Genomic DNA, 22,964 nt, shown 5'->3' with positions numbered 1-22,964 from the left:
CCACCCACTAACCTACCCCTCCACACCCTCAACCACCACTACTTTATCATTTGAATTAATTTAAATCTTACATCCATCCCACAATGTGAGGGAGTAAAACATTATGATTCTGTCGCAACGTACAGACATGTGAATTTACAAGTCTAATGGTTTGCAGAAAGAAGCTGTCAGGTAGCCTGTTGGTCCTGGCTTTAATGGTGCTGTAGCATTTGCCAGACAGAAACAACTGAACAGTTTATGGTTGGGGGTGTCTGATATCCCTGATTAACTTCCAGGCCTTCTTTCTGCACATGCTGCTATAAATGTCCTTATTGGAGAGACATTCACATCCACAGATGTGCTGGGCTGTCCGTACCACTCTCTGCAGTGCCCAGCGATCAAGGTTGGTGCAGTTCCCATACTAGGCAGTGATACGGCCAGTCAGTATGCTCTCAATGGTGCCCCTGTAGGTCTTGAGGATTTGGGAGCTCATGGTGAACTTCTTCAGTCGCCTGAGGTGGAAGAAATGCTGTTGTGCTTTTTTTTTTGCCACAAAGCCAGTGTGTACAATCCAAGTGAGATTTTCGGTGATGTATATACCGAGGACTTTGAAACTACTACCCTTTCAATTGCAGTGCCATTGATTTGGTCTCTGTTCCTCCTGCAATCCACTATCAGCTCTTTTGTTTTTTTTTGGGCATTAAGGGAGAGGTTGTTATCCTGGCACCACTGTGTCAGGGTGTTAACCTCTCCTCTGTCGGTTGTCTCATCATCGCTAGAAATAAGGCAGATCAATGTTGTTTCATCTGCAAATTTGATCAGCAGATTTGAGCTGTGTGTGGCAGCACAGTCGTGGGTGTAAAAGGGAGTAGAGGAGGGGACTCAGGACACAATCCTGGGGGCCACCTGTCAGAGGGACAGGGGTGAGAGATCCCATCCTTACCACCAGTTTACAATCCAATAGGAAGTCTAGGATCCAGCTGCAGAAGGTGGGGGTGGAGGCCGAGGTTTTTGAGCTTCCTGTCAGAGTCACCTTATGTAAGACACTCCTGTGCCTAGCGTCACTTTATGGACATAGAATCAATCCATCATTATAAATCATTTATTTATACTTATTATGTCTTTTTTTAAATTATTATTTTGTTCCTTATCTTATTGAGTTTTTTAATGCTGCATTGGATCTGGAGTAGCAATCATTTTGTTCTCTATACAGTTGTGTATTGGAAATGACAAACAATCTTGAACAAAAGATCCATAATTGCCTTCTCTCTGGCCTTATGATTTTGTAGTACCCACATCAGAAACCTCCTGTATTTGGGATTTTTTTTTACCAGAGGGAGAAATCGATATTCATGCCATCAAATTCGGGGCTACCCAGATGGAATAAAAGGTGTTGCCCCTCCACCCTGAGGGTGGCCTCATCTTAGCCATGAATTGACATGTTGGAATGGGAATGGGACTTCAAATATTTGATCACTGCTTAGTTTTGCTTTTGGTGGATGGAGCAGAGGTTCAAACGAAGCAGTCCCCCAGTTAACGACGAGTCTCGCCAATATAGAAGAGGCCACATTGGGAGCACTGGTCCAAATAGACGACCCCAGCAGTATTCGCAGGTGAAGTGTGGCCCTGAATGGTGAGGGAGGATGTATATGGGCAGGTTGCATAATCATTTTACCTGTGCTATAGTATCATTGTGGTCATGGACCTATAAGCCACTGCCACTGTAACCTCATACATCTGCTTTTCTCCACACAAAGCAAGTCCACATCTTTAATTTCACAGACAATATCATTCATCACCACAGCTGTGATCTCATCTTTTATTGATCAGATTACCTGCCTATCACTGTGCATTACTCAGTAAACAGCAACACTCTTTCACTCTGTTTAGCAGGGAAAATGTCACCCACCACAAGGCTCATTCAAATCTCAATATTTAAGCCATCCACTATGACTGATAAACAAATATTAGATTCTTACTTAAAGACAGCTATCAGAAGATTGACAAGCAGGATGTTGGCAACCAGCAGGTAGCAAGCCATGATGGCTGGAATCATCCAGGCTCCAGGGATGCAGGGAGGGAGTCGCTTCCCATCGTCATCAAACAGGTTCTCCCCACACGGAGCTGCAGGAGACAAACAGCTTGGTTTAATGTACATCTGCTTTAATGTTCTCATCCCAAGCCCACCACCCCATGTTGTAGAATTTTATTTCAGGACAGAATGTCCCTGCTTGATTAATCAGAGAATAGAGCACATTACAGGCCCTTTGGCAAACACCCCCATGGTACCAAGTTGCCGAATTGAACTAGTCCAATTTTCCTGCCTTTTCCTCTGAACTCTTCTGTCCATTGAACTGGCCAATGTCATAGTAGTATGTCTCTGCTTCTAGTGACAGCTTCTTTCATATACTTCCCACCCCCTGTGTGAAATCAGACTCTGAGGACCTTTTAAGTCTTTCACCTCTCATTTTCAATAGTGTCCTCGAGTTTTGGACTTCTCCACCATTAGACAAACCATTTTGGCGAGTAAAACATGTGCATGATCCTCATGATTGTACAACCCTTCGTCTCCTATGCTCTAGGGAAAGGGTCCCAGCCAGTGAAGACACTGCCTTTAAGCCAACAATCTAATCATGGTGACATCCTTTTATACAACCCCTCCAGTTTAATTACATCCTTCCAATAGCAGGCTGGGAACAATTTTACACAGTGCAGCAATTGTAGCCTTACCAATCTACCTCACTGAGCAATGCAGCTTTACAGTTTGAGGATAACCCAGTTTTTGTTTAAAAAATATCTTAGAGATCAGCACAGGCTGATATTATTAACTAACTAGGGGTGTTTCACACAGACTGTGTATATGAAAGCTAAGCCTTCTGGGCCTGAACACCTCCCTCTGCAACTAGATCCTAGACTTCCTGACTGGGAAATCTCAGTCAGTCCGGATCAGGAGCAGCATCTCCAACACCATCACACTGAGCACGGGTGCCCCCCAGGGATGTGTGCTCAGTCCACTGCTGTTCACTCTGCTGACCCACAACTGTGCTGCAACACACAGCTTGAACCACATCATCAAGTTCGCCGATGACATGACTGTGGAGGGTCTCATCAGCAAGAATGACGAGTCAGCTTACAGAGAGGAGGTGCAGTGGCTAACGGACTAGTGCAGAACCAACAACCTGTCTCTGAATGTGACAAAAGAGATGGTTGTTGACTTCAGGAGGGCACGGAGCGACCACTGCTGAACATCGACGGCTCCTCGGTAGAGATCGTTAGAGCACCAAATTTCTTGGTGTTCACCTGGTGGAGAATCTCACCTGGTCCCTCAACACCAGCTCCATAGCAAAGAAAGCCCAGCAGCGTCTCAACTTTCTGCGAAGGCTGAGTAAAGTCCATCGCCCACCCCACATCCTCACCACATTCTACAGAGGTTGTATTAAGAGCATCCTGAGCAGCTGCATCTCTGCCTGGTTCAGAAATTGCACCATCTCGAATCGCAAGACCCTACAGCGGATAGTGAGGTCAGCTGAGAAGATCATCGGGGTCTCCCTTCCCGCCATCATGGACATTTACACTACATGCTGCATCCGCAAAGCAAACACCATTATGAAGAACCCCATGTACCCCTCAGACAATCTCTTCTCCCTCCTGCCGTCTGGGAAAAGGCTCCAAAGCATTTGGGCTTTCACAACCAGACTATGTAACAGTTTCTTCCCCCAAACTATCAGACTTCTCGATACCTAGAGCCTGGACTGACACTTTACTGCCCTATTGTCCTGTTTATTATTTATTGTAATGCCTGCACTGTTTTGTGCACTTTATGCAGTCCTGGGTAGGTCTGTAGTTTAGTGAAGTTGTGTGTTTTTTTCTTTGTGTTGTTTTTTACGTAGTTCAGTCTAGTTTTTGTACTGTGTCATGTAACACCATGGTCCTGAAAAACATTGTCTTGTTTTTACTATGTACTGTACCAGCAGTTATGGTCGAAATGACAATAAAAGTGACTTGACTTGATGTACACTAAATGCGTGTGTTTCACATAGACCGTCTGTGAATGTACATTAATGGGTGTGTTTTACACTGTGTAAATGTACACTAAATGGGTGTGTTTCACACAGACTGTGTGTAAATATGCACTAAATAGGGGTGTTTCACACAGACTGTGTGTAAATGTACACTAAATAGGGATGTTTCACACAGACTGTGTATGTAAATGTGTACTAAATGGGGGTGTTTTAAACAGCCTGTGTGTGAATGTACACTGAACGAGGGTGTTTCACACAGATTGTGTGTAAATCTGCACTAAATAGGGGTGTTTCCCACAGCGTGTAAATGTACACTAAATAGGGGTGTTTCACACTGACTGTGTAAATATACACTAAATGGGAGTGTTTCACACAGACTGTGTATGCAAATGTGTACTAAATGGGGGTGTTTTACACAGCCTGTGTGTAAATGTTTACTAAGTGGGTGTGTTTCACACAGACCTGTGTAAAAATGCACATTACATGGATATGTTTCACACAGACTGTGTAAATGTACACTAAATAGGGGTGTTTTACACAGCCTGTGTGTGAACGTACACTGAATGACGGTGTTTCACGCAGACTGTGTAAATGTACACTAAAAATGGGTGTTTCATACAGACTGTTTGTAAATGTGTACTAAATGGGGGCGTTTCACACAGACTGTGTGTAAATGTACACTAAAAATGGGTGTTTCACACAGACCTTTGTGTAAATGTGTACTAAATGGGGGTGTTTCACACAGACCTGTGTGTCAATGTGTACTAAATGGGAGGTTTTCACACAGACTGTGTGTAAATGTGTACTAAATGGGGCTGTTTCACACAGACCTGTGTAAAAATGCACATTATATTGGGGTGTTTCACACAGACTGTGTGTAAATGTGTACTAAATGGAAGTGTTTCACACAGACCTGTGTGTAAATGTGTACTAAATGGGGGTGTTTCACACAGACGTGTGTAAATGTGTACTAAATGGAGGTGTTTCTCACAGATCTGTGTGTAAATGTGTACTAAATGGAGGTGTTTCACACAGACCTGTGTGTAAATGTGTACTAAGTGGAAGTGTTTCACACAGACCGTGTGTAAATGTGTACTAAATGGGGGTGTTTCACACAGACCTGTGTGTAAATGTGTACTAAATGGATGTGTTTCACACAGACCTGTGTGTAAATGTGTACTAAATGGGGGTGTTTCACACAGACCTGTGTAAAAATGCACTTTACATGGGGGTGTTTCACACAGACCTGTATAAAAATGCACATTATATGGGTGTGTTTCACACAGACTGTGTGTAAATGTGTACTAAATGGAGGTGTTTCTCACAGATCTGTGTGTAAATGTGTACTAAATGGGGGTGTTTCACACAGACTGTGTGTAAATGTGTACTAAATGGGAGTGTTTCACACAGACTGTGTGTAAATGTGTACTAAATGGGGGTGTTTCACACAGACCTGTGTGTAAATGTGTACTAAATGGAGGTGTTTCACACAGACCTGTGTGTCAATGTGTACTAAATGGGAGGTTTTCACACAGACTGTGTGTAAATGTGTACTAAATGGGGCTGTTTCACACAGACCTGTGTAAAAATGCACTTTACATGGGGGTGTTTCATACAGACCTGTATAAAAATGCACATTATATGGGTGTGTTTCACACAGACTGTGTGTAAATGTGTACTAAATGGAGGTGTTTCTCACAGATCTGTGTGTAAATGTGTACTAAATGGGGGTGTTTCACACAGACTGTGTGTAAATGTGTACTAAATGGGAGTGTTTCACACAGACTGTGTGTAAATGTGTACTAAATGGGGGTGTTTCACACAGACCTGTGTGTAAATGTGTACTAAATGGAGGTGTTTCACACAGACCTGTGTGTCAATGTGTACTAAATGGGAGGTTTTCACACAGACTGTGTGTAAATATGTACTAAATGGGGCTGTTTCACACAGACCTGTGTAAAAATGCACATTATATTGGGGTGTTTCACACAGACTGTGTGTAAATATGTACTAAATGGAAGTGTTTCACACAGACCTGTGTGTAAATGTGTACTAAATGGGGGTGTTTCACACAGACGTGTGTAAATGTGTACTAAATGGAGGTGTTTCTCACAGATCTGTGTGTAAATGTGTACTAAATGGAGGTGTTTCACACAGACCTGTGTGTAAATGTGTACTAAGTGGAAGTGTTTCACACAGACCGTGTGTAAATGTGTACTAAATGGGGGTGTTTCACACAGACCTGTGTGTAAATGTGTACTAAATGGATGTGTTTCACACAGACCTGTGTGTAAATGTGTACTAAATGGGAGGTTTTCACACAGACTGTGTGTAAATGTGTACTAAATGGGGCTGTTTCACACAGACCTGTGTAAAAATGCACATTATATTGGGGTGTTTCACACAGACTGTGTGTAAATGTGTACTAAATGGAGGTGTTTCTCACTGATCTGTGTGAAAATGTGTACTAAATGCAGGTGTTTCACACAGACCTATGTGTAATAAATGGGGGTGTTTCACACAGACTGTGTGTAAATGTGTACTGAATGGGGGTGTTTCACACAGACCTGTGTGTAAATGTGTCCTAAATGGGGGTGTTTCACACAGACCTGTGTAAAAATGCACATTACATGGGGGTGTTTCACACAGACTGTGTGTAAATGTGTACTAAATGTGGGTGTTTCACACAGACCTGTGTAAAAATGCACATTACATGGGGGTGTTTCACACAGACCTGTGTGTAAATGTGTACTAAATGGGGGTGTTTCACACAGACTGTGTGTAAATGTGTACTAAGTGGGGGTGTTTCACACATACCGTGTGTAAATGTGTACTAAATAGGATTGTTTTACACAGACTGTGTGTAAATGTGTACTAAATGGAGGTGTTTCTCACAGATCTGTGTATAAATGTGTACTAAATGGGGGTGTTTCACACAGACCTGTGTAAAAATGCACTTTACATGGGGGTGTTTCACACAGACCTGTGTAAAAATGCACATTATATGGGGGTGTTTCACACAGACTGTGTGTAAATGTGTACTAAATGGAGGTGTTTCACACAGACCTGTGTGTAAATGTGTACTAAATGGAGGTGTTTCACACAGACCTGTCTGTAAATGTGTACTAAATGGGGCTGTTTCACACAGACCTGTGTAAAAATGCACATTATATGGGGGTGTTTCTCACAGACTGTGTGTAAATGTGTACTAAATGGGGGTGTTTCACACAGACTGTGTGTAAATGTGTACTAAATGGGGGTGTTTCACACAGACTGTGTGTAAATGTGTACTAAATGGGAGTGTTTCACACAGACCTGTGTGTAAATGTGTACTAAATGAGGGTGTTTCACACAGACCTGTGTGTAATTGTGTACTAAATGGAGGTGTTTCACACAGACCTGTGTGTAAATGTGTACTAAATGGGGCTGTTTCACACAGACTGTGTGTAAATGTTTACTAAATGGGGCTGTTTCACGCAGACCTGTGGAAAAATGCACATTACATGGGGGTGTTTCACACAGACCGTGTGTAAATGTGTACTAAATGGGAGTGTTTCACACAGACTGTGTGTAAATGTGTACTAAATGGTGTTTCTCACAGACCTGTGTAAAAACGCACATTACATGGGGGTGTTTCACACAGATTGTGTGTAAATGTGTACTAAATGGGGGTGTTTCACACAGACCTGTGTCAAAATGCACATTATATGGGGGTGTTTCACACAGACCTGTGTAAAAATGCACATTACATGGGGGTGTTTCACACAGACTGTGTGTAAATGTATACTAAATGGGGGTGTTTCACGCAGACATGTGTGTAAATGTGTACTAAATGGGGGTGTTTCACACAGACTGTGTGTAAATGTGTACTAAATGGGGCTGTTTCACACAGACCTGTGTAAAAATGCACATTATATGGGGGTGTTTCTCACAGACTGTGTGTAAATGTGTACTAAATGGGGGTGTTTCACACAGACTGTGTGTAAATGTGTACTAAATGGGGGTGTTTCACACAGACTGTGTGTAAATGTGTACTAAATGGGTGTGTTTCACACAGACCTGTGTGTAAATGTGTACTAAATGAGGGTGTTTCACACAGACCTGTGTGTAAATGTGTACTAAATGGGGGTGTTTCACACAGACCTGTGTAAAAATGCACTTTACATGGGGGTGTTTCACACAGACCTGTATAAAAATGCACATTATATGGGTGTGTTTCACACAGACTGTGTGTAAATGTGTACTAAATGGGGGTGTTTCACACAGACTGTGTGTAAATGTGTACTAAATGGGGGTGTTTCACACAGACTGTGTGTAAATGTGTACTAAATGGGAGTGTTTCACACAAACCTGTGTAAAAATGCACATTACATGGGGGTGTTTCTCACAGACTGTGTGTAAATGTGTACTAAATGGTGGTGTTTCACACAGACCTGTGTGTAAATGTGTACTAAATGGGGGTGTTTCACACAGACCTGTGTAAAAATGCACATTATATGGGGGTGTTTCGCACAGACTGCGTGTAATTGTGTACCAAATGGGGGTGTTTCACACAGACCTGTGTAAAAATGCACATTACATGGTGGTGTTTCACACAGACCTGTGTGTAAATGTGCACTAATTGACCAGTGAGTAGATCGCTCTTCGTCGAGCCAGTGAATGCAAATGGGCTGAATAGCCTTGTACTTTGCTGTGTCTGTAACTGTGCTGCAGACTTCGCTTAAAGTTTACACTTCATCCCACATTTGATCTGTTTTGCATATATATTTAGTGGTGAGGAGACCAAATTACTCTTATCAGGCTGCACCCGCTGTGCCAATTTCACAGGAAACTGAGGCTCACTGTAAGTTATTAGAAGTAGTTGGTTTAGCTTAACAAGAATATAAAAATCCAGCTGTCAGGTTGGAGCCTGAGTTCGCACAAAGCCAGGTAGCCTAGTATCAGTGTTAAATCCCACACATAACAGAAACAGCCCCTGGCACTTCCAGCTGGGAGGGCGTCTCTTCTTACTTACGATTGATTTCCATGGCATAAACTGATGCAGTTCATTGAAGGCACAATGGAAGTGAAAGAAAAGAAGAGATCATTAAGAACCAATCACCACACATACAAAGCAGATGTTTTACTAAACAAGATAATTCAATGTCATCCCAGTGAATGCAGCAACGATTTGTGCCCATGTTGGCTGACTCTAACCTGGCTTTCCCTCAGCCCTTCCAATACACGCACTTGGATAATCGTCTGCTTTTGGCACAGAATGGTACACACAGCTGCCCTGGTGAGGCTGGTGAATATTCTATACAATTCTCCAGCTCACTTAAATTCTTCCGGGGATTTCATAGGATTCCTGTATGAAGTATTTCTCTATCAAATGCTGCAAAATTCCAGAAACTAATATAAAGCAGTGATGAAGGGTCAGCCTGAAATGTTGACTGTACTCTCTTACATTGATGCTGCCTGACCTGCTGTATTCCTCCAGCATTTTGTGTGTGTTGCTTTGGTTTTCCAGCATCTGCAGGATCTCTTGTATTTATAATACAAAACAGTGCCACTTTCAAACAAAAAAAAACAGATTTTTACGGCACCTTACTTGTGGGGGGCAGCTCAAGATGTATCCTTTCAGAATTTTCAAACAGAACTAGCCTCCAGCTGGGAAAGCTGATGTTGGCTGGGGAGAATGTCCACAGGCCATTCTGTCATCATGTGCATACTGGCTTCTCACCAGGTCATTTCTCTGCCCAGAAGCTGTATCAAAGAGAGAGCATGTGAAGTACCAGAGGAGAGAGACAGAGAGAGCTGGAGAGTGTAATGATAGAATTTTGGAGTTAGGGAACTGGCTACTGAAGGCTAGCCTGCCAATGAGGGTGTGATTAAATCTAGGCATGACAAAGCGTCCAGAATTTGAGGAGATCTGGAGTTGTATGAGTGAGGAGATTACAGGGATGGTGAGAAAGGAGACCCTGTGGCATCTCACAAACGAGAACACCTGCAGATGCTGGAAATCCAAGCAACACACATAAAATGCTGGAGGATCTCAGCAGGCCAGGCAGCATCTATAGAAAAAAGTACAGTTGATATTTCCCCCTGAAATGAGGAGAATTTTAAACTGAGGTGTTTGTCAAGGGGGAGCCAATGTAAGTCAGCAAGTGCAGAGATGAGGCATGAATGGACCATGTGCCAGGTTTACAGAGAGTGGAGTCAGGTAGCTAATCGGCAAATTGTTGGTATAGTAACAAAAGCATGACTGAGCTTTCATGCAAGTTCACTGAAAGGGACAGAGCTGATGAACTTTCAAGGGTAAATATGCTGGCTCAGAAATGTGATCCAAAGCTTATTTCAGAGTTTAATATGTTTCCCAGGAGCCTGGTCCAGTTGATCAGTGTGATGAGTGTCAGGAACAATGTCAGAATTATAAATAAATATATACCAGTGATGGTGAGGGAGAGCTGGCTGTTGTCAGTGGAAGGGTAGAAACTCGCGCCATCTCTTCATCCGATGTTATTATTGGGAAAAATGTATTTACTTATGAACTCAGCAGGCCAGGCAACATCTATGGAAAAAAGTACAGTTGATGTTTCGACCTGAAACGTCGACTGTTTACTCTTATCCGTAGATACCACCTAGCCCAGACTAACTGGCCTATAATTTCCTTTCTCCTGCCTCTCTCCCTTCTTGAAGTGTCAATTTTCCAGTCTACCAGAACCATTCCAGAATCTAGTGATTCTTGAAAGATCATTACTAATGCTTCCACAATCTCTTCAGCCACCCTTTTCAGAACCCTGAGTGTACACCATCGGGTCCAGATGACTTATCTACCTTCAGATCTTTCAGTTTCCCAAGTTACTTATGTTAACTTTGCATTCTTAATAACCCTCAACACCTGGAACTTCTATCATACTGCTAATGTCTTCCACAGTGAAGACTGACGCAAAACATTTCTTCAGTTTGCCCGCCATTTTGTTGTCCCTCTCCCTCATTGTTTTCCAGCTGTCCAATATCCAGTCTTGCCTCTCTTTTACACTTTATGTATCTGAAGAAATTTTTGGTATCCTCATTAATATTATTGGCTAGCTTACTTTTGTATTCCATCTTTAATTTCTTAATAACTTTATTAGTTGCCTTCTGTTGGTTTTTCAAACTTCCCAATCCTCTAAATTCTCACTAATTTTTGCTCTACTATATGCCCTCTCTTTGGCTTTTAATTTGGCTCTGACTTCTCTTGTTAGCCATGGTTGTAATACTTCTTCCTCTTTGGGATGTATATATTCTGTGCCTTCCGAATTGCTTCCAGAAATTCCCGCCATTGCTACTCTGCCATCATTCTTGTCAGTGTTCTTTTCCAATCAATTCTGGCCAACTCTTCTCTCATGCCTCTGTAATTTCCTTTACTCCACTGTAATACTGATATATCTGACTTTAGTTTCTGCTTCTCAAATTTCAGGATGAATTTCATCATGTTATGATCACTTGCCCCTAAGGGTTATTTAACCGTAAGCTCTCTAATCAATTCTGGTTCATTGCACAACACCCCCAATTCAGAATAGCTGATCCTCTAGTGGGCTCAACCATGAGCTGCTCTAAAAAGCCATCTTGTAGGCAGTCTAGAAACTCCCCCTCCTGGAATGCAGCACCAACCTGACCTTCCCAATCTACCTGCATTTTGAAATCCCCCATGACTATTGTACTGTAAAGCATTGTGCTATCCACTACACAACCATGCCACCCCTGATGAGAAACAGTTGGGAACCATGAAAAGATGCTCTGTCAATATCAGAGATAATGGTGCAAATGTTGAAAGAGAAGCAATTGCAGGTGACTCTCTGATCAAAGGATGTGCAGTCCCACTCAGTCTGGCAGCCATGGAAAGGTGCAGCAGCATCATGGAATGCCCAACTGTGTCAAGGGCTACAGCCATTTGGGAAGCATGTGTATCAAGGGCTAGATCACAGTTTTGTTAAAGACTATTTCAGTGAGCTTCAATATTGCAGATCGTTTCAGTGGTTTAACACTACACATTCTCATCACTTTTCAAAGATTGGTCTTAGTCACCATTTCTTAGCGAGATGGCTTGTGTGTGTAGATGTACAGAATAGAGATTTTAAATTCCTTCATCTTTACCTTTCTTTTCTTGTTTAAGGGCTAGTCATATCTTGTCCCTGGTCTCATGGAGCTGATAATCACCTTAATTTAAATCATGATTCAATAATCAAACATGCAATAAAGATACACCCATTGATTAGTTTTGACATCTCAGCAACGGCAGGAATGGTCACTTTATGAATTGTTCTGAATTAGCACAGCATAGTCCAGCCACATCGTGGACTTTCTATGTGTTTATCTTTGATCACAGGCTCACATGCTTCTGTTCCCAGTTACTGTTTGGTGTCCCCTATGTTCAATATCCAGCTGTGAATGTCAGCTGGGGGGCAATCACTACCTCCTCCCCTCAGTTCCTGAGCAGAGAGGGGAAGGGCAGCTGCTGGCTGCTTTAAAACCAGTCATCTACCAGAGAGACAAGAGTCAGAGTCTTACTATGAATTCTAGTCTTACGGTCTATCTGATCTGCAAACACCTCTCCGTAGATCATCCAATATGGCATGTAGAAGATGTTGCGTGCTAGCCTCCAGGAGGGCTCCTCGTCAGGGTGCAGAATTGCCTGTCTTGATACTCCAAAACTCATCAGGACTACCAGCATAATGACAACAAAGTACAGCATGTCCACCATCTGCAACAGAGATTCCCACAACTCTGTTATCATGGATAACGGACTAGGTTACATTGATAATGACAATAAAGTCCACCATCTGCAACAGAGAGTCCAACAGCTCTTTATAAAAAACCAAATTACACTGCATTGAGGAAAAGGGCCACCACCAGTGCTGGAAATTTACTCACGATGCCTTCCCCATGAGAAAATTTGGCTGAGTGGTGTTGTAACAACAACCTCTCACTCAGTGTCAACAAGACCAAGGGGCTAATTGTAGACCAGGAAAGGGAAGCCAGAGATCCATGAACCAGTCCTCATCATAGGATCAGAGGTGGAGAAGGTCAGTAACTTTAAATTCTTGGGTGTCTCTATCTCAAATAACCTGTGCTGGACCAATCATATAAATGTAATTGCAAAGAAATCACCTCTACTTCCTTAGAAGGCTACGGAGATTCAGCATAACATCAAAAACCTTAACAAACCTCTATAGATGTGTGATGGAAAGTGTATTGACTGGCTGCATTACAACCTGGTATGGGAACACCAATACCTTTGAGCAGAAAATCTTACAAATAGTAATGGATTCAACCAAATACATCATGAGTAAAACCCTCCAAACCATTGAGCACATCTACGTGAAATGCTGTCATAGGAAAGCAGCATCCATTATCAAAGTCCTCACCTCCCAAATGTGTTCTTTTCTCATGCTGACATCAGGTGGAAGGCACAAGAGTGTCAGGACTCACACTACCAGGTTCAAGAACAGTTACTACCCCTCCACCATCAGGGTCTTGAACAAAAGGGGATAATTACACTCATCTAATGAGATGTTTACACAACATCTCACTATAAAGACTCTATCTTGTTATTCCATGCCCTCTTTATTTATTGTTATTTATTTATATTAGCATTTGCAGTTTGTTGTCTTCTGTGCTCTTGTTGTTTCATTGATCCTGTTTACAGTTACTATTTTATAGAATTGTTGAGCATGCCAACAAGAAAAGAATCTCAGGGTTGTATACGGTGACATGCATGTACTCTGATAATAAATTTTACTTAGAACTTTGAAATACTCGGGGAACTGGTCAGTGTACATCAGCTATCCAATACTGAACTCACAGCCCAACATCTCATCCCAAACAATGGAGAGGCACTGAAAGTCTGGTGATCACTGATGCTACCTGTTGGAATGTTGAACACAAGCTGGTTAATGATTGTGAATGATGTTTGATCACTCCTGCATGTTGCTATAGCTTGAACATAACATTTAGTATATTACAGAGCGGAGAAAAGGAGTGTGATCATTTCTGGTGTGTATTATAAAGTTGGGGGGTAAGACTTCTTAAGGTTGTTATAGCTGGGGGTGGTAATGGGGACAAGCTCCCACTACTTATTAAATGCTCCTCAAATGCATCTCAAACAGCCTCTGGCAACCAAGTCCAGCTCCTGGCCTTCATATGTGGCTTAGCTACTTAGCCCACTGGAACCATTTCTACTAACAGGAGAAGGGACAAAACCAGGTTACTGGTGCCTTAAAACTAGTCACTTCAGGCAGATGGACTTTGACTCCATAGAGTTTGGCAGCTCATCTAGGAGAAGGAAAATTCTGATCTCAAACCTCCACTGCCTTGCAGCCATACTCTCTCATGGGGAAGGCTTCAGGATTAAACCCCAAGGGAAAAATACAGAGCTGGAGTCTCTAAGCAGTCCTACGTTGAGTTCAACACTGATGGACAACTCCTGAGATGCTGCAGGAGTCAAACTGTATCTGTCTCTACCATTCCTTTGGATTCATCAGCTGTGTGGAGAGGGGAAGCCCTCTGCATGAGCTCACTCTCCATATCATACTGCCCTGGCCTGTGTATCACGTAGGGAGCTGGGGCACAACATCCATGGTTGACCCTGACTTCATGGGGGTGTGTAAGTTCAGAGACGTGGAAAACTCGTTCACATGGTAATTGTCCCATGGGTCCTATAGCATTTCTGAAAGCAAGTGGGAAGCTTGGTCACATGAGAGACAGTTAAGTTCTTTTTGAAATGTTCAAGTGAAGATTTTTGCTGAATTTATTTCCAAGCCCAGGAAGCCAAGAAAGACAGCACATGAATCCTTCAAAGGGCTTTTTTTTCCTGAAATGCAAAGTGGGGCCAAATGGAGCAACAGATTGTTTTGAATTAATTGAATTAAAATCAAATCCATAAAATGCCTTTGGGAAATTCTGCATTGTTTAATATTGAATAGTGAATTTACAGTACTCATCTAACCCAGATTAAATAGATTGTTGGTTAATTTCAGAGGCACTTCCTGAGTTTCTTATGTATTTTACTTGTTTATTGAATACTCAATCAAAGAATATGCTACTGTCAGAGGCACAAGTCACTCACGGAATGTCACCAGGGAGTCATTAATAACAAGAAGTACATGTGAAGATTGGAGACAGTAGATGTTGGAATGTGGCACTGCCCACTCCCTGAATCTTCCCATTAGGTTTCACTTCTCACATTATTTGGTCAGTTTGGTATATTTCAGAATTTATTTGGAACATGAGGAAATAAAAAGCTACCATTAACTGCTTGGCCACTTCACTTTCCCCCCATATCCCGTATCAATCCAGACATGTAATTCAGATATGTCCACACCCTTCCCCCCAGACTCAACGCTGCAAAACCCATCTGTCCAAAACTAAATCCAAATCACTGCTTATAACTTGCTGGGATGTTGATCCCTCAGGGATGGAGATCCAGAGGTTCAGACTCCATTTATAGTGTGGCGCTCTTCAAAATTACTTCCCAAGACAAGGCAGCAAATAGGACACGAGGTGCTGAGGCAAAAAAGCTGATAACTAATGGAGAGAAACAAGGGGAACTGGGAGTATTCCAGGGACTGGGGACAGTATGACATGGCTGCACAAAAATTAGGCAGAACAGGACCACAAAAGGGATTTGAAAATGAGGATGTGGGACTTCATCTAAGGAAGTAGGAAAGAGGGTGGTAGTACAGGAGAGTGATGGGTAAGCTGACAGAGTTGGAACACAGTTCTCTTTCTATATTTTCTTAAGGTAGAGAAATGATAGGGGACATTGATAGTGGTGTCTTCTGCCCATTGTCTCTATGTTAGCCTCCAGAACAATCCTCTGCTCCACTGATTTTCACAGACTTATTTTCTACCAATTCCCTTGGACGAGAGTGTCTGATCCTTGAGAAAAACAGGACTTAGAACCACTCAGGCCATTTGGCCTATGATGTTGTGTTGATCTTGATACTGATTTATCTGAAACATCCTCCTCCTTGTATCACCCATTTAGAACCATAGAATCCATAGAACATTATAGCACAGAAACAGGCCTTTTGGCCCTTTTTGGCTGTGCCGAACCATTTTTCTGCCTAGTCCCACTGACCTGCACCTAGACTAGTGGTCACCAACCGGTCGATCACTATCGACCGGTCGTTCTTTGAGACTTCAGTAGATCCCAAAAAAAGATGAAAAATAAATACACAAATACTGTTGTCATGTGAGCATTATAAAAATAAGCAATACTAATTAGGATAATGGTAATATAGCAATATTTTTGCTACTGAAAGCTGCTTGTAAAGAGAGATTGTTTCTGGGTTGTGGGATTTTAGTTCCGTTCTTTCTGCCCAGTGCACATGTGTGTATAGCTCCCCTGCTATATATGGCACTTGCTCGTGATATCCTGCAAGGTAGCTAGCTAGCATGGTGGAGGCTCCATGAAAGAAGGCGAAAACATACAACTTCCATCCAGAATGGGAAGAGGAATTTCTATTAACCTTGGTGAAAGACGAGTGTGTACGTATGTTGTGCCACCAAACACAAGCACTGACTAAAAGAGGGAATCTGGAATGGCACCACAACAACAACCACCAGAAATTTAAAGACACCTACCCCCCAAAGAGTGCAATTCGTGCCAGGTAACTTGAGGAGCTGAAATCGAGGTTGAAGGCCTAGCAATCATTTTTCACAAAACATGCTGCTCAAAATAAGGCTGCTATTAAAGCATCATTTCGTGTAAGTCACCTTTTGGCTAAACACAAGAAGCCTTTTACAGATGGCAATAATTCAAGGAAGCAATGGCCATTACCGCAGAGACTGCTCTTAATGACTTTAAAAACAAAGACGACATCAGAACTGCAATATGTAATATACCGCTTAGCCCTGCAACAGTGACAAGAAAGGTAGAATCACTGTCAGAAGACATGGATTGACAAGTGTTAACGGTCTTGTCACTCTGTGAGTATTTTTCACTACAGTTCGATGAATCCCTGGATGTAATGCAAACAGCTCAGCTTGTTGTATTTGTCAGAATGGCTTTCCAGGATTTTACAACAAAGGAGGACTTCTTCACTCTTTCGCAATTAAAGGAGAGAATGAGAGGTGAGGATATTTACAATGAGTTTAAAAAATATGTCTGTGAAAATGACATCCCCATTCATAAGCTGGTGGCAATTACTACTGATGGGGCCCCAGCTATGTGTGGTGTGAGCATTGGTTTTATAGCACTCTGCTGTAATGACCCTGATTTTCCCAATTTCCTGGATTATCACTGAGTGATTCATCAGTGGGCCTTGGCTGGGAAGGTCGTGGACTTTTCTCATGTGATGACACTGGTGGTCAAACTGATAAACCTGATTCAAGCAAAAGTGCTTCAGCACACTTATTCAAGGCATTATTGGATGAGCTCGATTCCGCTTACAGAGACGTACTTCTTCATGCTGATGTATCTAGTGTATCTGCCTCCACCACTGACTCTGGCAGGGCATTCCATGCAACAACCACTCTCTGAGTGAAAAACCTTCCTCTAGTATCCCCCTTGAACTTTCCACCCCTTACCTTAAAGCCATGTCCTCTTGTACTGAGCAGTGGTGCCCTGGGGAAGAGGTGCTGGCTGTCCACTCTTTCTATTCCTCTTAATATTTTGTACACCTCCATCACGTCTCCTCTCAATCTCCTTCTCTCCAAAGAGTAAAGCCCTAGCTCCCTTAATCTCTGATCATAATCCATACACTCTAAACCAGGCAGCATCCTGGTAAATCTCCTCTGTACCCTTTCCAAAGCTTCCACATCCTTCCTATACTGAGGCGACCAAAACAGGACACAGTACTCCAAGTTTGGCCTAACTAGAGCTGCATCATTACATCGCGTCTCTTAAACTCTACCCCTCGACTTATGAAAGCTAACACCCCATAAGCTTTCTTAACTACCCAATCTACCTGTGAGGCAACACGAGTGAATCTGCAGATGCTGGAAATAAATAAAAACACAAAATGCTGGCAGAACTCAGCAGGCCAGACAGCATCTATGTGAGGAGGTAGTGACGACATTTCAGGCCGAAACACTCAAGGGTTTCGGCCCGAAACATCGTCACTACCTCCTCCCATAGATGCTGTCTGGCCTGCTGAGTTCTGCAAGCATTTTGTATTTTTATCTACCTGTGAGGCAACTTTCAGGGATCTGTGGACATGTACCCCCAGATCCCTCTGCTCCTCCACACTACCAAGTATCCTGCCATTTACTTTGTACTCTGCCTTGGAGTTTGTCCTTCCAAAGTGTACCACCTCACACTTCTCCGGGTTGAACTCCATTTGCCACTTCTCAGTCCACTTCTGCATCCTATCAATGTCTCTCTGCAATCTTTGACAATCCTCTACACTATCTACAACACCACCAACCTTTGTGTCGAGTGCAAACTTGCCAACCCACCCTTCTACCCCCACATCCAGGTCGTTAATAAAAATCACGAAAAGTAGAGGTCCCAGAACCGATCCTTGTGGAACACCACTAGCCACAAACCTCCAATCTGAATGTACTCCCTCCACCACGACCCTCTGCCTTCTGCAGGCAAACCAATTCTGAATCCACCTGGCCAAACTTCCCTGGATCCCATGCCTTCTGACTTTCTGAATAAGCCCTACCATGTGGTACCTTGTCAAATGCCTTACTGAAATCCATGTAGATCACATCCACTGCCCGACACTCATCTATATGCCTGGTCACCTCCTCAAAGGACTCTATCCAGCTTGTTAGATACAATCTGCCCTTCACAAAGCCATGCTGACTGTCCCTGATCAGACCATGTTTCTCTAAATGCCCACAGATTCTATCTCTAAGAATCTTTTCCAACAGCTTTCCCACCACAGACGTAAGGCTCACTGATCTATAATTACCCGGACTATCCCTACTACCTTTTTTTGAACAAGAGGACAACATTTGCCTCCCTCCAATCCTCCGGTACCATTCCTATGGACAACGAAGACATAAAGATCCTAGCCAGAGGCTCAGCAATCTCTTCCCTCACCTTGTGGAGCAGCCTGGGGAATACTCCATTTGGTCCCGGGGACTCATCCATCCTAATGTATTTTAACAACTCCAACACCTCTTTTCCCTTAATATCAACATGCTCCAGAACATCAACCTCACTCATATTGTCCTCACCGTCATCAAGTTCCCTCTCATTGGTGAATACCGAAGAGAAGTATTCATTGAGGACCTCGCTCACTTCCTCCAGGCACATCTTCCCACCTTTATCTCTAATCGGTCTTATCTTCACTCCTGTCAACATTTTGTTCTTCACATATTTGAAGAATGCCTTGGGGTTTTCCTTTACCCTACTTGCCAAGGCCTTCTCAAGCCCCCTTCTTGCTCTCCTCAGCCCCTTCTTAAGCTTTCTTGCTACCCTATATTCCTCAATAGACTCATCTGATCCTTGCTTCCTAAACCTCATGTATGCTGCCTTCTTCCATCTGACTAGATTCTCCACCTTTAATTATCACCCATGGTTCCTTCACCCTACCATTCTTTATCTTCCTCACCAGGACAAATTTATCCCTAACATCCTGCAAGAGATCCCTAAACATCGACCACATGTCCATAGTATATTTCCCTGCAAAAACATCATCCCAATTCACACCCGCAAGTTCTAGCCTTATAGCCTCATAATTTACCCTTCCCCAATTAAAATTTTTCCGTCCTCTCTGATCCTATCCTTTTTCATGATAATGTTAAAGGGCAGGGAGCGGTAGTCACTGTTCCCCAGATGCTCACCCACCGAGAGATCTGTGACCTGACCCGGTTCGTTACCTAATACTAAATCTAGTATGGCATTCCCCCTATTTTGCCTGTCAACATATTGTGACAGGAATCCATCCTGGACGCACTTAACAAACTCTGCCCCATCTAAACCATTGGAACTAATCAGGTGCCAATCAATATTAGGGAAGTTAAAGTCACCCATGATAACAACCCTGTTATATTTGCACCTTTCCAAAATCTGCCTCCCAATCTGCTCCTCAGTATCTCTGCTGCTCCCAACAGAGTAACTGCTCCCTTCCTGTTCCTGACTTCCACCCATACTAACTCAAAAGAGGATCCTGAAACATTACCCACCCTTTCTGTAGCTGTAATAGTATCCCTGACCAGTAATGCCACCCCTCCTCCCCTTTTCCCCCCTCTCTATCCCTCTTAAAGCACTGAAATCCAGGAATATTGAGAATCTATTCCTGCCCTGGTGCCAGCCAAGTCTCTGTAATGGCCACTACATCATAATTCTATGTATGTATCCGAGCTCTCAGTTCATCACCTTTGTTCCTGATGCTTCTTGCATTGAAGTACACCCCCTTTAGCCCTTCTACCTTACTATCTTTACACCTTTTATTCTGTTTCTCTTTCCTCAAAGCCTCTTTATATGTTAAATCTGGCTTTACTCCATGCACTATACTTGCAGCTCTCCTATGACCTTTATCCTCCTTCACCTCACTATCTGCTCTAACACTCTGATTCCCCTCCCCCTGCAAATCTAGTTTAAACCCCCTGGAGCAGCACTAACAAATCTTCCCACAAGGATGTTAGTCCCCCTGCAATTCAGCTGCAACCTGTCCCGTCGGAACAGGTCCCACCTTCCCTGGAACAAGGCCCAATTGTCCAGAAACATGAAGCCCTCCCTCCTGCACCAACTCCTTAGCCACGTATTTAGCTGCAATATCTTCCTATTTCTGGCCTCACTAGCACGTGGCACCGGTAGCAATCCTGAGACTGCAACCCTAGAGGTCCTTTCCTTCAACTTTGCACCTAACTCCCTAAATTCTCTTTGCAGGACCTCCTCCTTCTTCCTATCCACATCATTGGCCCCTCCATGGACCATGACATCTGGCTGCTCACCCTCCCTCTTGAGAATACTGAGAACTCGATCTGAGATATCGCGGACCCTGGCACCAGGGATGCAACAGACCATCCGGGATTCTCGATCTCTTCCACAGATCCTCTTATCTGTCCCCCTAACTATTGAATCCCCTATCACTACTGCTCTCCTCTTTTCCTTCCTTCCCTTCTAAGCTGAGGGTCCAGTCTCGGTGCCAGAGACGCAACCACTGCAACTTGTCCCTGGTAGGTTGTCCCCACCAACAGTATCCAAAACGGTATACATTGTTGATGGGGACAGTCGCGGGGTGTTCTGCTCATTCTGTCTATTCCCCTTCCCTCTCCTGACAGTCACCCAGCTACCTACCTCCTGATTTTTAGGGGTGACTATCTCCCTGTAACTCCTGCTTATTTCTGCCTCTGCCTCACAAATGATCCGAAGCTCATCCAGCTCCAGCTCCAGTTCCCTAACTAGGTTTGTCAGGAGCTGCAGCTGGATGCACCTTTTACAGGTGTAGTCATCAGGGACAATTGTGCTTGCCCTGACTTCCCACATACTGCAAACGGAGCACTCGACTGCCCTAACTGCTGCCTCCATTACCTACTAAGTTAATTAGATTAATTACTTCAAACCCATTTCTGCCGATCAATATATGTAGAACAGACAGCAGCCAACTTCCAATAAGTATTTGGTATGCCAAGTGATACTGAAATGGAGATAATTGATTTGCAAAATGACATCGAGCTTAAAGCAAGATCAAGGGACGGTGACTTTTGGGGGCTTCTCAGCAGGGAGAAGATTCCTCATCTCACCACATGTGCACTAAAAATCAGTGCCTACTTTGTGTCAACTTATCTGTGTGAAATTGCATTTTCACAGATGAAAATGATTAAATCTAAGTACAGGAGCTGTCTTACTGACAGACACCTCACAGACTGTCTCAGACTGGCTGTTTATAGTTATGAGCCAAATTTCAGGGAACTAGCAGAAAGTATTCAGCCCCAGTCATCACACTGAGTGCAACAGTCAATTTTTATTCATTTAGTTTTTGTGTTGAACTAAAATTAAATAATGAGACTTAGAATTAAAGGTGTGAGGAATTAAAGAAAGACAGCTATGGTCTGATATGCTAGTTACAGTGTTTTCTTGTTTAAATTAATTTGAAAGTTTGACAAAAATATTTTGTGTAACTCAAATACAATTAGCCCAAATAAAAGGCCTCACATTGAAAGTACAATCTGAGCTGTTTTTTCTCTAAATGATTTAGTAGGTAGATCTTGCCTTTCACTAAGGTTGAGGTAGGGGATTTTGGGCTTAAAAAGGTTGGTGACCACTAACCTAGATCATATCCCTCCATACCCCTCTCATCTATGTACCTGTCCATTGTTTACCTAAAACTACCTCATTTTACTAAACCAACACACACAAAATGCTGGTGGAACGCAGCAGGCCAGGCAGCATCTATAGGAAGAAGCACTGTCAACGTTTTGGGCCGAGACTCTTTGTCAGGACTTTTCTCTCTGTCTGTCTATTACTCTTTGCCTGTTCTCAACAAAGAGTGATGGGCAGAGAGAGAGAAAAGTCCAGACAAAGGGTCTCGGCCCAAAACGTTGACAGTGCTTCTTCTTATAGATGCTGCCTGGCCCGCTGCGTTCCACCAGCATTTTGTGTGTGTTGCTTGAACTTCCAGCATCTGCAGATTTCCTCTTGTTCTCATTTTACTAACTTTGATAACCCAGAGACTTACCATTCTCTGCGTAAAACATTTGTCCCTCATATTAGCTTTAAACTCCCCTCCCAACCTCAGAAGGTGCCAGACCCCAAGATCCTCCTGTACCTTTATGTTCAAATAGGCTCCACCATTAACTGTACACTTTCTCCTTCCATTTGACCTCCCAAAGTGCAACTCCTCAAACTTGCCCCAATTAAGGTCCACCTGCCAATTCTCTGCCTATATCTGTACCTGACCTCTATTCCACTGAATTCTCTGCTGGTATTTTACATTATCCATAACTGCACCAATCTTGGTGTCATTCACAATTTGCTAATCCACTAATCGACATTTCAGTCCATAGGCATAGGAGCAGAATTAGGCCATTCGGCCC

The 22,964-nt window shown here is 43.1% G+C and overlaps 1 protein-coding gene across 1 annotated transcript in view; it reads right to left on the bottom strand.

Moving 5' to 3' along the window:
• The window catches only part of LOC132389274 (transient receptor potential cation channel subfamily M member 1-like), a gene marked incomplete at its 5' end in the record, with an annotated part of 255,446 nt that overhangs the window by 20,697 nt on the left and 211,785 nt on the right, over positions 1–22,964 (bottom strand). Inside the window, 3 exons of the mRNA XM_059961770.1 lie at positions 1,959–2,103; positions 9,016–9,036; positions 12,552–12,726. Of these exons, the coding sequence (XP_059817753.1) occupies positions 1,959–2,103; positions 9,016–9,036; positions 12,552–12,726 (341 nt within the window). The remainder of the gene's footprint in view (positions 1–1,958; positions 2,104–9,015; positions 9,037–12,551; positions 12,727–22,964) is intronic.

The sequence above is a fragment of the Hypanus sabinus genome, unplaced genomic scaffold (assembly GCF_030144855.1).
Source record: "Hypanus sabinus isolate sHypSab1 unplaced genomic scaffold, sHypSab1.hap1 scaffold_521, whole genome shotgun sequence".
Lineage (NCBI taxonomy): Eukaryota > Metazoa > Chordata > Chondrichthyes > Myliobatiformes > Dasyatidae > Hypanus > Hypanus sabinus.
This window is presented reverse-complemented; position numbering and strand designations above follow the sequence as displayed.